The sequence below is a fragment of the Cynoglossus semilaevis genome, unplaced genomic scaffold, assembly GCF_000523025.1.
Source record: "Cynoglossus semilaevis isolate Cse_v1.0 unplaced genomic scaffold, Cse_v1.0 scaffold1102, whole genome shotgun sequence".
Classification (NCBI taxonomy): Eukaryota; Metazoa; Chordata; class Actinopteri; order Pleuronectiformes; family Cynoglossidae; genus Cynoglossus; species Cynoglossus semilaevis.
In genome coordinates this window covers 88,484-104,826 of record NW_007585110.1, presented here as the reverse complement: position 1 = coordinate 104,826, position 16,343 = coordinate 88,484, and the positions used below count along the sequence as shown (strand labels likewise).

Here is a 16,343-nt window from a genome sequence, read left to right as displayed (position 1 = left end):
GCGCTGGAGCAGGAAAGTGAGCCAGCCAAACCTCCAGTCAACTTAGAGGAGATCAGAGCTGAGATCAGAGCTGAGCTCAAGGCAAAGATTGAGGAGGAGGCCTATAACAAAGGGTGAGGTCTTCTCTCCTGTGAGGTGTTCTCTCCACACCGACACACACACCCACACCCACACTGACGTTTCTTAGAAGAATTGAAGCTGTATGTGGCAGACTTTAATTTTGCTTCTACATACTATGAAAAGTATGTAGTTTGAAAAGTTATTGCATCAGTCAATAGTGCTGTAGTCAAATTTGCTGTAATAACACATTCAGGTCAATTTTTAACCAAAAAAAAGATCAATCTGTCCATCAAATAATATTTTCTTTTTTGCTGATTCAGAAGTGGAAGTAGCACAGTTCGTTTGGAGTCAACTGATGACCGGTGTTGATTCTGTCCATCACCTGTGGCTCAGAGATTCACAGAAAACACAAATCCATACATTATAGTGGACTCCACTGTTAACAGCAGCTGCTGTGTGACATTTCTCCAATGCAGTTTCCAAGAGGGACTACAGCAGAGCAAAGTTCACCAAGAAGAGAAACACGAGGAGGAAAGCCTGAGTGAGAAATTGCTGGAATTGAAAAATAAAGATGAGGAGAGTGGGAGGAAGATGAAGACCAGCAGGTACGTTTAAAAAAACGTAGGTAGCTCAGGTACAGCAGCTCCTGGTGCATTTCAAACTTAACCAACAGCATTATGTTACCACTGAAGTCTAATACTGTCAACATATACTCTAATACTTCAGGACACCCAATGGGTTTTTGTATGGATTTTCTTAAACTTATGACAGAAACTCATTAAGTCGTTAAAGCAATATATTTCTTACAAAACCATAGTTGCTATATTTAGTCATAACTCAAGCCATTCATAAAATACTCTTTATTAATAGTCTTTATTAGTGGTAGGCATATGATATTGCAAGGAAATAGAGCAGCTAATACCTCACCCAGAAGACGGTGGTTTTTGTCTCTATGCTAATGTGTCTCTAATGGTCTCCACCTCAAATGAGCTGTGGGCCACATCAGTTATCAATTTTCAATACAAAAATTATCCCTGATATTTCAGGAGGATGGAGGAGGTTCTGGCTCGGTTCAGTCGTTTTTGTCCCAAGATTTCCTTGAGCAGACGGCTGCTCTGGATCGTCCTGACCATGTTTGTGGTAATGTGTCTGGTGATCAGCATTTTCTCCTTCTTCAGTGACCACTACAACCGACGCGAGGACACGTAAGGAGAGAAGAACTGTCTTTTTACTCCACACCACTCAGAAATGAAACCACTGGTTCATGAGGCTGCAGATCTTTTTCACATAGACGCTTTTAAGATTCATTTTTTTAGCATTTTGTCAAAGGTTTTGTTTGGATTGAAAACTTAATTTGTATTTAATGTTTTCTGTATCTGGACATTTTCTGTTTTCATTTAGGGACCAATGGTGTTGTCTGAAGAAATGTGTGTATTCAAATGAAATGCATACAAGGATACATACTAGAGAGAACATCCAGAGAGAACACTCTCAAACACATTCACACACACAACACAACCAAAATGTAATCAAACACGCCGCAGGGGAGAAACTGTACAAGGTTATATCAAAATGTATCATGATTTTTATTTTCAGTAAAACTGCTCACAAACAGATAGTAAAAGAGACAAAAGACTACAATACAAAAAAGGTAATAACACAGTCTGTTTTCATATATTGTTGGATGAATCTTTGATTCAATTCCACTTTAATTGAATTGATTTTATTTAATTAGTAATTTAATTATTCAAGGAAGGAGAGTGAACACACGAGCAAAAAAAAAACAACTTAAATTCTAAATCAGTAGTTGAACAGAAGAAGTAAATGGAAGAGCAAAATAGCAAAATTGTATTGTCTGCATAGCAACTCTTGCGTCTTCCTCGTGTTTATTTAATTTTGTAGTAATCTGTAATGAGGTAAATAATCAGTTTCCTAGTTCACATGTGGCATAAAGAACTTTTTTATTCAGGTTCCTACATAGGTTATAACTTTGTAGACTCAACTATGCTATAACATGTAGCTGATTGTTATAGCGAGTGTTGTGACCATACACTAGTCTTTAATAGTCATTATTTATATTTCAAGAAAATAAGTGTTTTTTATCTATCCTGTTTATTTAAAATAAGCACATTCCAGAGTAGTTCCCTGAGTGCAATGATCTGAAACTGAAGGTCTTCAGAGCACCGACAGTCTCTGCTCATTGTGTGAGATCACTGTATAGATAACACAAGACTTGTTTTTATTTTATCTTTTTTTTTTTTTTGCACATGATCTTGCATGTGTGGTTTGTTCGTTATGGATTTTATGCTCTGCCACTTCACCTTTAAATAAAGGTGTGTGAAAGGAAACTTATTGAGATATGTTTTCCAACACACTGTATAGATACTAATATTGTAGAAATGAAATATATTTACACTGGGACTCAGTTACAGTGAAGTGGAAAAGAAGTGATTGGCAAAATATAACACAATTTCACATTATTTTATTGTAGTGATCCCAAAAAAGTCAGTGTATCAGGATGGAGCCATTTTAGCAAAACACAAGTTAATGACAAGTTTTAATGACTAATGTACATGTACTAATATTATTAGGAAAACCCTATAAAGATAATAAACCCGGCCTAAAAACACATTATGCATTAGCACATTGATCCTTTACTTAGACATTTTCAAGACCACAATATCTGGTAAATGGAAAATTGTATTTCTTTTGTGTTTTCAGTTGGTGTTTCCAACTATTGTTGGACTAGAGAGTAACAATTAATGACCAGACAAAAGAATGATAAAAAATAATATCTTAATATTTGTATTATATATTCTCCCCACATCCTCAAAGACAGGTTACATCTGATAAAGACAAAAAAAAAAGATTGCGTGCTCGTCTGCTCTCTTTGCGTCATTTCCTGCCGTCGGTTGATGTTTTTGTGGAAATGGTGCTGAAAAGCTCATCGGAGATCATACACGTGTTCTTGACTGAGCAGTGACTCATGGGAGGAAATCATCAGGACACGGTGCCCACAGTCACATGACCTATAAGTTCAGGCAAGAAAATGAAATTTTCATGAGAATAATGCAGAATTCTAACAAATACATAATTTTTTTTCCGAGCATATTTGCTCACTTGGAACTGTTTGTTTTTCTGAATAACAAGTTAAACGTTAAAGCAAATCATTACCTTCTGACTTGAAGAAGAGAAGCTCGTTGAAATTCCCTTCATTCACATTTCATTCACAGAATCCTCTGGTAGCTTTATGTCCTGTTGACATATTACTTTTATCTATTTCTCTCCTGGGCCCTGCTCTTAGGACAGATGATGGCTCATGATTTGTGCACAGTACTTCCTTCTTCCTTTTCCTTTACTTTCTGGCAAAGCGAGTGCGTGGACTCCAGAGAGCAGAGTCAACTCTATTTAACCCTGTCATTTGGCTCTCAGGCGCTCAGACTGAGCAGCACTCATCCACCTCCACATTCACTCACCTCAGTCTGCTCTGAACACTTCTGAAGATGATCTGGCTTGGCATCACTTCACTGTTTTCACTGATGTCACACGTCTGTGGTCAGAATTTTGATGCAACCCGCCTCAGATGTAAGTCTGTCTAATTTTCTACTCTTTAAATCCTGGGAAAAGTTCTTCTAGAATTTTGTTCTTGCCTTTCTGTCAGTTTTCCCAGCAGTGAACCAAAGCATTGCTGGAGTATTCCAGGTGAGCTCCTTGAATGACCTCGGTCAACCACATTATGCCTTCAACGCCTCCGAGGCTCGACAGCTGTGCTTGTCCCTCGGAGTGACCATTGCTGGTAAAGCTCAGGTTGAGGAGGCGCTGACCAGAGGCTTGGATACATGCAGGTACCAGAGATTGTCCAGAGATTTTTTTTCTTTTCTTAGTCGGGTCATTTCAAGTGAGCTTGATCTTTTTTCTATACATTTGTGTTTCCTTCTCTTTAGGTATGGATGGATTGACGAACATTTGGCAGTCATTCCTCGCATTAAAGCACTTTCTAACTGTGGCCAGAATCGCACAGGACTGGTGACCTGGAGAACGTATGTGAGGGAAAAGTTTGACGTCTTCTGCTTCAATGAATCAGGTAGGAATGTTTTCAGGCAATCCAGATTTTTTTTCTAAAAGATTTATATTTATAACTGCAGTTACAGTTTGTTGAACTAAGTTAGTTTAACTAACTTAGTTTGGGTTGAGACATTCTTTTTAATTTTGTATAAAAAAAATTGTTTAGCATCAAAATTCTCAACATAAACTTCCAAAAGCTCAACATATACAAAATTGCAGAGAACATGGAATAGATCGCTGTGTTTTAACAGCAATGTGTTCAATCACCAGTAGGACATATATACAGCATGTGTAAAGAACAGATTGTCCGACAAGAACAGAATAACGTGCAGAACGTGAACATACATCAACATGTCACGACCATGCAGCAGTCGTTATCAGTCATGACCTTCATATTCACATACACACAGACGCAGCGGCACAATTGGAGGACGCCACCACCGGCAGCCCTTTAAGCAGCGTTCATGACTCAGAGCAGACGGCCTCCACCCAGGCGGCACAATCTACGTCCTTTTCCTCCCGTCATCCTCCTTCCTCTTCCACCACCCTCAAAACTATAGACACAGAGTGGGATCCTGCGCCCCATGTGGGCAGTACACACAGCTCTGCCAGAGGTATGGAGGCCAGAATGACTGAAGAAAATAAATACATTGGTAAATGGGAGTTTTTATTAAAGTCTTTTTAATTTTTATGTTTTGTTGTTACAGGAAAAGCCATGCTCATCACCTCCACCTGTATTCTTCTTCTTATCGCTGTGATCGTCGTCGTTTATCTAAAGATGTGAGTTGTCCACAGCTCTCTTCCTGGCAGCATCTCCATCCATCCTCCGTCCACTGATGTCATGTCTAATTCTCTCACTCTCTCTCTCACTAAACACCTCAGCATCTTCACCTCATCCACCTCTGACTATCTTACTGTCCCCAAACCTTACATCCTAGCAGGTCTCACCGCTTATTTTCCCATCCATGTATTTGCTGCGTTTGTCTCCACCCACTTTATCTCCTCATTTTCATCATTAGTTTGTGGTTCAATATATGAAGTCAATATTCAATCAATACTTGGTTGATTTACAGTAGTAATCAATATTGGATAATGATATTGCATGTTAGTTGATGGTATTTTCATGTCTCTCTGTCTCATATCTTATGTACAATGTCATTCTCTGGCCACAGGAAAAAGACCTGCGCTCGGGGCTTAGACCTCCAGCAACAGCAGCAGGGCGAGTCCACAGAGACACAGGACTGGAAGAGTGGGGAGGATTTAAAGGAAAACACGTCTGACACTGAAGGAGATGAGAAAATAGAAGTGGTTGAAATGGAAAGTCATGTGACTGATTGACTGTAGAGTGTACTGTAGTCAGTTTTGCATGCTGTTGCACCGTGTTTGATTTGCTACGTTATTTACCGAATCGTCAGGTGGCGTTGTTTATAATACTCTAATAAAGGAAGACTTTTTAATTGACATTTTTACTGCATGAGTCAACACATACTACGTTTACAACACACCAATATATCTTCGATGGCATCAGTAATATCTTTTGTTTGTTTTGGGGTTTTTTTTTTTTTTTTTTTTTTTTGTTTTTTTTTGTTTTTTTGAAGAACGAGGCTCATTTTTCAAGGAACATAAGGGGAAGTCAGAGGAAATGTCCCAGACATAATCAATCTCTCTTATCACTGTTGTCACACTGTGCAAATCTCTTGTGTCAACTGTATAAACAGTTGACACAGCCCTTCAAGTTTAAAGTTTCTATAACATATATCTATCACAGAAATGAATTGTTTATCCTCAGAGGTTTTGTGTAATCGATAAGTGTCTCACTCTACGGAAACTTCCAGTGTCGTCTATTGACCCGACTATCATTTTTTGGACTTGTATTTCATCCCAGTCAGAGATAATGTCCCAATTGTACTAATCATTGTCAGACTTCACTGCGCCAACTATGAAGCTCAGCTCATTGCACAGTGTCTCGTGTCTGTAGGCCATTCGTATCTGGGCCACGTTGGTCCGACGGATGTCGTTCCCTTCAGGTCCGTCCTTCAGGTAGTTCACCCCCAGGAACAGCTTCTTCTCCTGGAAATAAAGAATAGATGTAGGTTTTTGTAATCAATATTAATTACTTAGGGGAATGCATTTGAACACCTACTATTTCTATGTATAGTGTAATTACTCAAGAGGGCAATGTTCCATTTTTTATATACACAACCATCCATTCACGTGTCAATCATTCATTCAGAAGTTCCACTTCCTGCTTTAGTGTAAACAAACTCAGCACGTCTTCTGGTCTCCATGTTGTGATCCATTGGTTTCTCACTGAATGTTTAGCATGTATTTGATATGGTGATCCATGTGGCAACTGTCATTAACAGCTGCATTCATTCAGGAGGAGAATCTGTAAAACTCTAGACTCCTGTGTTCACGTGATGCTTTTATTTTCTAAACTAACTTTTATTCTGATTGTTCGTGTCCATGTAAGGATGGCGACTGTACCTGGTGGGACAGTCCACTCTGCAGGACACTGTTCCTGGCTATTTCACAGACATCGCAGGTGCTGAGTTTCCACAGCTGAGCGGCTATGGCGTATTCTTCCATGAGTGGTTCCTGAATTGAGGTTAAACAAACAAGACACACTGATTATTATTAATTATTAATTATTTGAATACCAGATGTTCGATGCTGACTATTGGTTGTTAAAAACACTGTGTTTATTGTGTTTGTCTTTACCTTGGTGTAGTGGAACTGCATTGGATCGTCAGTGGACAGGGACACACACAGACCTTTCTGCAGAAACTCTCTGAAGGGGTTTTTGGAGTATTTCAAGAAAAGACTGTTGTTGCTCAGTGGAGACATTGCAATTGGCATTTGGGCCAAGTAGTACAGGTACTGCAGTACAGGGCTCTGAAGGAAAATACATGAAAATGTATTTTTTGTTATATGTATTATATACATACATACATTTGTGTGTGTACTGTATATACTGTATATATAGACGTTGACGTGTTGTGTCCAGAAGAGGGCACTGTTAGGCTTATCCAAGCGGGAAAACGTTCATACCTCATTAAAAATTTAACTTGTTTTCAATGTGAAGCGTAAATTCACACATTTGACAGAGAGCTAACACACACACACACACATATATATATATATATATGTGTAAATATTTTTTTTTTAATCATTTTTTTCTCTTTGAGTCTTTGGGATAATAAAAACAGTATATGATAATGATAATATTGTTATATATATATTGTTATATATATTATATACATGATAATATTATTTACATCATCTAAGGTGTTAAATCAATGGGGAATATGCTTTAGAACTTAGCAGAGCAGTTCCAAGTGAATAACGACAGTATCAGTAAAATCTCTACCCTCTTCAGGTTGAGTCCATGTGAGATGTTGTCAGCAGCCAGGAACGCAGAGACCAAATGAGTGACTGATCCAGCTTCTCCACAATGTGGACGGAACTGAAAGGTGCCAAGTCCAAGCTCTCTGAAGAAAACACACAAAGGTACGAGCAATGCTTTATATAAAACACAATGTTTTATAAGCTCCATTAAAATATATACATTTATATTTAGATGTGTGTTTCATGAAGACAACAGAAGGGTTTTGGCTCTTACTTCCTGAGGTTGTTGAGGACCATGATGTTTGCATACATGTGGAATATGTAGTAGCTGTAGGGAGGGTTCTCATCACTGGTCCACTTCTCTGGTTTTGGGCTCTTGAAGGAAAACATGTGGTCACTGTGTTTGGACTCGTCGTCTACACTGTCAAAACCTGTCACCTAATCAAAAACACAGGAAAGACGAGGGAAACAGAGTGAACTGTGGGCTGTCACTGGGAAACATTTCTGTCAGTGTTTTTCTGATTATAATGAATTAAAGAGGCTGCATCAACAAAATGGTAAACCCGCATAGAATTTAACTGTTTTTTATGTTGTTTTATTTACTAGGACAAAATTGGGTCAATATATATGGATCAACAGAAACTTTTTTTTTTTAGAAAACTCCAGTTTTTTGAGATATATTTGTTAAAAAACAGGAAGTGAGTGTGTGAGTATGCAAGAACTCCTAGCTGGTCATGTTAAGATCTTCTTACATATTTGAGGAAAACATGAAGTTCTTTGTGATTTTGTGGGTTGACAGACGCCTCAAAGAGTGGAAGAAAGATGTTCTCCAGCATCTTGGCAAAATTAGGCACCAGCTTCTTTGACTTGAAGATGTCACTGGAAATGAAATGCATGCATTTAAAACAGCTTGGGCTTTTTCTCTTTAATGGGTTGAATATGTCCAAGGCTGTGCACTTACTATATCCTGGGCACTTGAATGATCCACCTCATGTTATGAGAGTAGAGTTTTTGAGAAATGAACCACTGGGACAGATTTTTCCACTCCTCTGGAGATCGTCCATAGATGGACAGACGTGGTTCTGCGTGCTGATACTTGCTCTCCTCCAGGCCACAAGCCACTTCCTGTTGGAGTTACAAATAAATGTAAGAACTACCGTAAACATTTTCTGACTTCAAATCCAAGATTACTCCATACAACCTTTATGATGCGAGCGAAATACTCTCCGTCAATGAAGTTGTCCGTTTTCAGAAAGATTTCACGAAGTTCACTGGCTCCCACTGGGTTGTACTTGGAATTAAACTTGTCAAATCTGTGGTAGGTTTGTCTGCCCTGTGAGAAATGACATGACAGAACCACGAAACCATCAACATTTTCTCACTATTGAAAGTGTTGTTTGTATTTTTTAATTAATTAAGCGCCGGTTCTAAGTAATCATAGAGCATTTAGGCCTAGTGTAAAATGTTAAAAAGAAAAACACAGAACAACTGGAAAGTTTTTTGCAACCTTGAAATGGATAAACTACATAGACAGAACATTAAGTGTTAAACTGATCACTTTTTAAAATTTTAACACTTGAACACTGCAAAATGTTCCCAAAAACTAGGACAGAGGAAACAGACTGAGAAGGTTTAGGAGTGCTCCAAAGAATGAGCGTCCTGCCTGCAGTCCAGAGAGTGAAGAATCTACAGAGCTTCAACCATCACTGTATTCAGTTCCTGGAAGACAGGTGAGGTAACACCGTGGTAGACATGCTGCTGTCCAGGCTTTGGAACATTTTTACAGGTATTAAGAAAAAAAAAACATTATGTCTCCTACTGCTTGTTTGTAATTTCTCCTTTTCTCACCGCGTGTACGTCCAGGGAGTCGACGGTCAGATCGTACGGGTCCTTACTGAGACTGTGGAACACCTGTTTGAGGGTCATCTTCTCCCCGTCCTTCTCCAGCACCACACGTTCTGCCTCACTCTTGTAGTTGTCCTTGATGAAGTTCAACAGGTGTTTTTGAGACATGCAAGCTGCGGCGTGGATGTGTGTGTCCACCTGAGGAGACGACGCAGAACAGGTGAGTCACCGGAACGATACGGCGCTTGGGTTCGAACTCAAGCGCTGTGTGTGAAGACTAACCTTCCTGACGTTGTAGAAATCTCTGTGAGGAACACTTTTCAGCTCCTTCAGTTCAGCCATCTCATTCAGCATCTCGTGGAGGTAGAACTTTGAGCTTAAGAAGTTCAGTCTCTTGTGACAGTAGGACTTCCTGAAAATCAAAACATTGTTCATCAGCTTCATTAGTCAGCACATGTCAAGAGTTTGGTTGTTCAGTCAACTTACGTGGGTCCGTCTGCGATCATCGCCAGCACGTGACGGAGGTCTATGGCAAAGGTTTCCAAGTCTGGATAAGGGAGATCACGAGGCTCCTCTCGTCTCAGTGATTCGTCGTCGTCGTACACATGCATTATTCCATCCTTCATCTTTAGTGTATAATTCAGGTTGGCAGGAATGTTTTCCATGCTGTAGGGATCCTCCCCTTCAGCAGGGTTAGGGTACATGTCTAAAGGCCATAAAAAGGTTTTGGTTTTGTACCAAAAAAAAAACAAAACACCAAGTATGAGCGAGTATTCCATCAAATGTCAACACACACCTGGTAGAACCTCATCTTCCTCGCTCCATCTCATGTTCTCAGCACTGCAGAGGAACTGGGAAGTGGTTCTGCAGAAGCGGTGATAGGCCAGTTTTGAGTATTTCTCGCGGATGCGCAGCGCTTTGAAAAGACTCCTCGCAGCCTGTTCATAGTCCTCCAGAGTGATCTGAGTGGAAAGTGACGCGGATATTTACATTGTAGTTTTCAGTATGGTATTATTATGACTTTTTTAATGATAAAACTTGATAAAGCAGAGGAATGTGTTAGCTTAAAGAAAATCACTCAAGTTTTTACGACCGTGACCTCGACCACAGATGACATCACGCTGGTGTCACGTTCACAAAACTCTCATTTTACAATGACTCCAGGAATTCCTCTGCCATCAATGTATTGTTTGTGTCATTTCTTTGTGCCACAACCCCCAGCTTGAACCCCATTTTGAAATTGGCCTGAATTAATCAATCTTGGGTGGCATTAGGAAGTTCCACCTTGATGACAAGAGTACTCACTCCTGCGCAGTAGTCCCCACTGATAGTGACCCTCTGGTAATCTGGATAGGTTTCCTGCATTGATGAACTGGTGGAGCTGGGAGATGGGAATGGAGTAGTGGCCACGGACCATGTCCAGTCTGGATGAAGCGACTGAGAACGGATCATCATCATGCTTTTCTTTCTGCAGCATCAGTAACATAACAAAACAGCAACACAATTATAGTTACACCATATTTAGACACACATTGTAGATGTAAAATAACACGTGTCTTGTTCGGGCGGCGATGGTGGTGGTGGTGGTGGTGGTGTCATGGTGGTCCACCCTCACAGCAGGACCAACCTCTTGGTACTTTCCTCTGATTTCTTCTCTGCCAACTCCTTCAGCAGCTCCTGCTCCATTTCTTGGTGGAGCTCGATTGGACAGTCCTCGGGCACGGAGAACATTCCATAGGCGTCAGCGTCTTCTTCCTTCAATGCACATTGATAAACTTTCTCTGCCAGTAACTCCATCTCCTCGTCGGCCACGCTCAGAGTTACCTTTGGAAATTGTCGAGGCATGTCTGCGGTGGAGGGGAGAAGCTGCGGTGAGGTGACTGCTGACAATGACACACGTACTTAGAGGACACAGACACAACTTGTCCCCCTCCTCTGAATTCCACAGGCCGTGACAGGTTGGTTCTGTTTTGTAAACACTCAGACGGAGCTGGGTAAGGAAGGGCTAACTGCTGCGCAGCATCACCATCTAGAGAGCTCTGTGAGAACTGCATCCAATAAACTGCTGTCAAGGTTCATTTACCCGCGTTACTATGCAGATTTTTACTGGTGAAATGTTGACATTTTTGTTTTAGAAATCGTTATCAACCGCTTAATTTTACACCATTGTTTACATGAAATTTCTTATTATTTAACCTTCAGAGTAAGAATCCTCAGTGTTGTTGGTTATACTTTAATCCAAATTTCTGTATTGTAAAATAAATCCAAATGTACTCATTTTGCAAATAGAATGAAAACATTAAAAGACACACAAAGTAATAAAAATATGCCTAAAAATGTAAATACCTGATATAACTGTGTTAGCATGTAAACAAAAAATAAGTAATACTCAAGTAAACTGTACCAATCTACATATTTTGAAGTTGAATTAACCAGTCTTTCTTGTGCATCTTCACCGTCTTTTACCTTAATCTACTAGGTTTTAATCGTTTCTGTTGTTGTTGTTGTTATTGTGGTTGCGTCTTAACGTTGTGTTAGTCAGCTCTGATTTTATTGACAGGACCGTCAAAGACTGTGAAGTGAACCATGTCCAGGATGAAATTCTGTCTACTCTTCTTCCCAGGGGTTGAACCATCATGCGTCTCCTCTCATCACACACAAAACGCACCAAAGGATTCAAAGGATTCACAGGTTTGTGGGGCCAAACGGTGACGGCTTGTAATGACTGTTGAAAACTGACTTCAGTGTAATTATATACTGGAGACTAGGACTAAACCATAACACCATAATGAACAGTTATTGATCGGTGGCATCTTAAGGCTTCAGAAACCCACACAGCTACTATATTTAGTGTTGGATTCCTGGACAGGAATTATACAGACAGACTGGAGACGCAGCTGTAGGAGACACCTGGGGAGGGTCAGAGTGGACAGTCTGATTATAGTCTTATATACAAGTTTTTAACCACTAGCATTAGTATAAAATCCTGGAAACACTGACTAATTGAAGTCGTTCATCTTCATCACTCAGCTTTTCTCCGGGCGATAACCTGCCTGAACTGATGGTGTCCTCCTGATACCACCAACCATACAGTGCATATTTAAAATAGCTCATCTGCTATCATGAGTCTGGTTTCACAACACGGCCCAGACCACAGCTGTGTGTATCAGTGTTGTCTCTTGATAGAGATTCAAACGGCAGCACAGTCATAGTTTCACTGTTCACGACTCCAGGGTTACAGTGTGTGTGATGGAAACCCAACACTTGGCTAATCAGTGTGTGGACATTCAATAGTAACAATGTGTAACATGTCAACATCACCAGAACTAAGCCAATGGGAAACGAGGTAGGACAGCTCATCTGGGCCTTCAGGTTTTGCAGGATTTGTTTTCTCTTATACAGTGAAGTATTATTTCTGCCCAAGATGTATATTTGTTAGTAGACTTATGAACTGTCTTTTTGTGGTGCAACAACAGCTCATGGTTTCCTATGGTTAGTACAGTAGTGAGCAGGGCCTCGGGGCCTACAGAAGTGAAATTCTTACTGATGATTGAGTGTAGCTGTAACTGTATGTTTTTTTATTTATTTATTTTTTACTATTTATGAAACCTGACCACTGTGTGGTGGTTTCTAATAGATGAAATGCCATGTGAGATCTGCTGCAACCCAATTTCCCCAAGGAAATACTACTACTACTACTACTACTACTACTAGTACTACTACTACTAGTATTACTACTACTAGTAGTAGTTGGATTAGTACGTCAATGTGTGTTGTTGTGTTTTCTAACCTGCAGTGTTTGCAAAGTGATAACGTTTTATTTATTCAGTCAAGATATTATTCCTGGTCCCTTACCCACCACTGCAGGATGATCAATCAATCTCAGATAAACCCAGACATCCATTACTGTGGACACTTATCTAAGTGATTAAAGAACTTGCTGCACTGGAAGCTGTCGATGTGACGAGCGAAGAAATCATTTATCATGTTTGCTGCATTATTTTAGAGTGGAGAGGTTGAACCGTGATGTGGACCGTGTCTTAATGGTGCTGCACTGTGTGTGTGTATGTGTGTGCGTGCACATCCTCCTCCACAGTTAATTTATGGAGTAACTATCATGGTGCATTATTGTCCTCCAGCAGTTTGGTAGCAGCCTCACTGAGGCCATTACTGGACCATTTGGCTTCATGTCAGTCCTCTCTGCTGACAACTCTCTGCTGGGGTTTCTCTGCTGCTCTTCTCGCCCTACTGCTCATTAAACTGGAACGTCAAACATTCTCATTGAATAGATGACATATTGCCACTGCATGACACGCTTGGTGAGGTAAAAGTGATGAGCTTACTCTTCAGAAGACATTTCTCTCCTCTCTTCATCCTGCTTAGTGGCTGCACAGCCTGCAGAAGGGGAAAAAGCATCAAGGAAGTGAAGTCATCTCTGCATCACAGCATTGCTTATTTGTAATCATATTTGTCTGCAGTCAGGATAAACAGGATGGGTGTGTTGACATGCTGAGCCAGATGGAGTTGTATTGTTATATCATACATATCATTATATCATACAATGAATTTGTCAAACAAAGTGAAGACAAAGGTGCTGTCATAATCAGTTAGTACTAATGAGAGAGAGAGGAAAAAAACACTCACCTCAGGCTCAATGTTTACGAACTAATGTGGACTCGATGACAAAGTCCCACGCAGATGAAAGAGCTCCTCTAAGGTAAACCTGACAAACTGCTGCAGACAAACATCGAAGTCATGCTGTGCGTTTGTTGTGTCTAGAGGATATGAAATCTCATCCTCCACCCTGCAGTGCACGTGCCTCCATCCTTAACTCTTTCACCACTGCAGCTCAGTGCAAGAATATCAACGATGGCAAAAAATAGCTGTCGCAATTATAGTTTTGCATAAAGTCGACTGAGGGGAAGGAAAAGCACCTTATTGTTGACTTTAAAAGACAGAGCTTTCCGTATACACTGAGTTTTTTATTATTATTTTGCTTTTGTGGTGAAATAAGAATTAATACAATTATAAAAATAATAAAATGATAAAATAAATAATTACATTAATTATTATTATTTATACAGTATATGTATATATACTAATTTGTATATATTATTTATATATTTAATTATTTCACCACACTGTTTATTAAGATTTCCGCCCCAGTTCCAGACACACACATCATCCGAAATTAAGAAGAAAAAAAATGTTATTAATATGCAAACAAGAAACAGTGAGATTTATAGTTGTTAGCCTCTAGCCTTTGGCAACTGCTCCATTGTTATAAAGACCTTCAATTCTGACCTTCAATTCTGCAATTTAACAATCTGTGCCTGATTATTGATAATGGTTGTTTGGGGGTTTTTTTGTTTGTTTTTTTTATTTCCATCCTCAGTCTAGTCTGTATTTTATTTTCTGTGAATGATCATAAGTTGCTGCCAGTGCATGTATTCTGTTAGGTTCATGACATCTCCAACCTGCCGTCTGTCTCTGTAGGGTCGTAGCCAGACTGGATTAGCCGGCGTGTGACCTCCTGACCCTTCCTCAGCCCAAGATACACCCATGTAGGCAGCAGGGCATCTGACGGTGCTTGATTTAGCCTGACACTGTTAAGATTACAAGGCTAATCCTCACAGCTTAGGTTATCTCAGGTACTTTAGAGTTGTCTTAGTCAACTGACTCTTAGCCCTGGGTCTGTTTTAACTTTGATTGACAAGAGTCGCCCTCTTTGTCACCTCCTCGTAGTATGATTGGCCACCTCTCAGGTTAAGTGGTGATAGTGTAAATACTCAACCTCCTGGATGTGTTTTCTAGTCTCAGCTGAATACAGTGTATCCTGGGAACTGGATGGTGTTTTCTTTTTCATGCTCTGATCTGGTTCTTGCTGCCTTCACCAGATCTCTGGCGTCACCAGCTGATTGGCTTACTGACGTAGTGACATGTTCACATACTTACTTAGAGTACACTCTGTGAAAGAAATGTAGATCAGTCTATTCTTAGAAAGTTGCTTTTGAGAGGAGAAACCCTGAAAATGTAACCATGGCCGTTATTAAAATCTCTTATTATGTCGAATGCACGTCATACATTCAGCCGCTAGATGGCACGTTTGCCTTGGTCTAGTTTGATGTGCCGAACGCTTAATGTCACTCAGACAGGTGTTAGGGTTGTTAACACAGAGTTCAAAATACATTTATGCAACTTTGATTGTTTATATACTGTTTTACTACATGGAGGTGTAAATTAAAGTACTTGAACACATCACGACAGTATGGAGATGCTGCTGGTAATTCTCATAAACTTCCTTGATGCAGAAGTGTACTTGTGACTGTTGTTTTTGTTAAAACTCAATGCAGCGCTGATATATTTTTTATTTTGCAGCTTTATTTTCTATTTATATAATATATATTTAATTAAGAGAATACGATGAATGGAGGAAAGTATCTTCAATCACAGTAACGACTCATGTATGTTGTTTGTTTTCGGTATTAAAGTATCCCATTTGAAGAAAACGTGGTTGTCACGTTGTCACGTCCATTTGAAGAAAACGTGGTTGTCACGTGTATGGAACCAGCACAGCCTAAAGATGGGATGCTTCATTCTCAACATCTCACACGTCTTCGGGGATTTGTATTTCTGTGTAGAGTAATGCACTGCTGTGACACTTCCGCACTGTCAAGTGCATGTGTCGACTCTTTGTGCTCTGGGTCTGTTCTGAATAAAAACAGATAAAGGAACACAGCCAACGGAGGAATCTGTAACATCCTGTGTGTTTTGGTGCCGGGGTGATAATGTGTGAAGAAAAGAGATCTGCTGGCTTTTTAGTGCGCTGCCGTCCCAGGGGTCGCCTTGAATGTGGAGATCAGAGCTTTTGTTGGAAGCGATTTTTGCGATGCTCTCGCAAGAATGTTGGACCGGAACCCCCTGCGTTGGCCTTCTCATCTCCCGATCATCGAACATTGAACACAGATGGAACCAAATCCTCTGCCTTCTCTGAAAGCTTTAGGGCTGCTCTGTTGTATGGAGTG

At 40.0% G+C, this 16,343-nt stretch overlaps 3 protein-coding genes and 1 long non-coding RNA gene across 7 annotated transcripts in view; 3 read left to right on the top strand and 1 right to left on the bottom strand.

Annotated features, from left to right (window-relative positions):
- mrvi1 (murine retrovirus integration site 1 homolog) overlaps positions 1 to 2,925 on the top strand; it is a 21,323-nt gene extending 18,398 nt beyond the window's left edge. Inside the window, exons 22-24 of the mRNA XM_025053553.1 lie at positions 1 to 113; positions 537 to 665; positions 1,107 to 2,925. The exon at positions 1 to 113 is cut by the window's left edge and continues 12 nt beyond it. Coding sequence (XP_024909321.1) covers positions 1 to 113; positions 537 to 665; positions 1,107 to 1,269 — 405 coding nt within the window. The 3' untranslated portion in view covers positions 1,270 to 2,925. The remainder of the gene's footprint in view (positions 114 to 536; positions 666 to 1,106) is intronic.
- A 494-nt stretch (positions 2,926 to 3,419) lies between these two features.
- On the top strand, positions 3,420 to 5,586 carry lyve1a (lymphatic vessel endothelial hyaluronic receptor 1a). Its single transcript, XM_008337003.3, has 6 exons — positions 3,420 to 3,645; positions 3,722 to 3,905; positions 4,005 to 4,144; positions 4,536 to 4,739; positions 4,833 to 4,905; positions 5,298 to 5,586. The coding sequence occupies exons 1-6, from the start codon at positions 3,564 to 3,566 to the stop codon at positions 5,461 to 5,463; spliced, it is 849 nt and encodes a 282-aa protein (XP_008335225.1). The 5' UTR covers positions 3,420 to 3,563; the 3' UTR covers positions 5,464 to 5,586.
- Positions 5,587 to 5,703: 117 nt separating this feature from the next.
- On the bottom strand, positions 5,704 to 14,161 carry ampd3a (adenosine monophosphate deaminase 3a). 4 transcript variants are annotated; one of them, XM_017030691.2, is made up of 16 exons: positions 13,963 to 14,161; positions 13,662 to 13,713; positions 10,946 to 11,165; positions 10,624 to 10,786; positions 10,115 to 10,280; positions 9,805 to 10,024; positions 9,601 to 9,730; positions 9,322 to 9,516; positions 8,675 to 8,806; positions 8,435 to 8,598; positions 8,226 to 8,352; positions 7,748 to 7,911; positions 7,496 to 7,616; positions 6,847 to 7,020; positions 6,613 to 6,723; positions 5,704 to 6,195 (listed from the first exon to the last, which is right to left on the bottom strand). In XM_017030691.2, the coding sequence occupies exons 2-16, from the start codon at positions 13,690 to 13,692 to the stop codon at positions 6,034 to 6,036; spliced, it is 2,280 nt and encodes a 759-aa protein (XP_016886180.1). In that variant the 5' UTR covers positions 13,693 to 13,713; positions 13,963 to 14,161; the 3' UTR covers positions 5,704 to 6,033. The 4 variants fall into 4 exon arrangements, with proteins under 4 accessions (XP_016886180.1, XP_016886179.2, XP_024909323.1 ...); XM_017030690.2 differs by having other exon boundaries at positions 13,662 to 14,161; XM_025053555.1 differs by lacking the exons at positions 13,662 to 13,713; positions 13,963 to 14,161 and adding an exon at positions 11,785 to 11,993 and having other exon boundaries at positions 10,946 to 11,283.
- On the top strand, positions 6,602 to 9,311 carry LOC112486535 (uncharacterized). Its single transcript, XR_003048991.1, has 4 exons — positions 6,602 to 6,733; positions 6,857 to 7,002; positions 7,505 to 7,635; positions 9,081 to 9,311. It is a non-coding gene; the product is annotated as an uncharacterized LOC112486535 (long non-coding RNA).
- Positions 14,162 to 16,343: the final 2,182 nt, after the last annotated feature.

Excerpts from the sequence above, each read along its gene's own strand:
- lyve1a (XM_008337003.3), top strand. The coding sequence starts at position 3,564 with ATGATCTGGCTTGGCATCACTTCACTGTTTTCACTGATGTCACACGTC. Across the intron at positions 3,646-3,721 it reads TGATGCAACCCGCCTCAGAT|TTTTCCCAGCAGTGAACCAA; the intron begins GTAAGTCTGTCT and ends CCTTTCTGTCAG. Across the intron at positions 4,145-4,535 it reads CTTCTGCTTCAATGAATCAG|ACGCAGCGGCACAATTGGAG; the intron begins GTAGGAATGTTT and ends ACATACACACAG.
- ampd3a (XM_017030690.2), bottom strand. The coding sequence starts at position 13,734 with ATGCTTTTTCCCCTTCTGCAGGCTGTGCAGCCACTAAGCAGGATGAAG. Across the intron at positions 11,166-13,661 it reads AGAGAAATGTCTTCTGAAGA|ACATGCCTCGACAATTTCCA; the intron begins GTAAGCTCATCA and ends CCTCCACCGCAG. Across the intron at positions 6,196-6,612 it reads AGAGTGGACTGTCCCACCAG|GAGAAGAAGCTGTTCCTGGG; the intron begins GTACAGTCGCCA and ends CTTTATTTCCAG.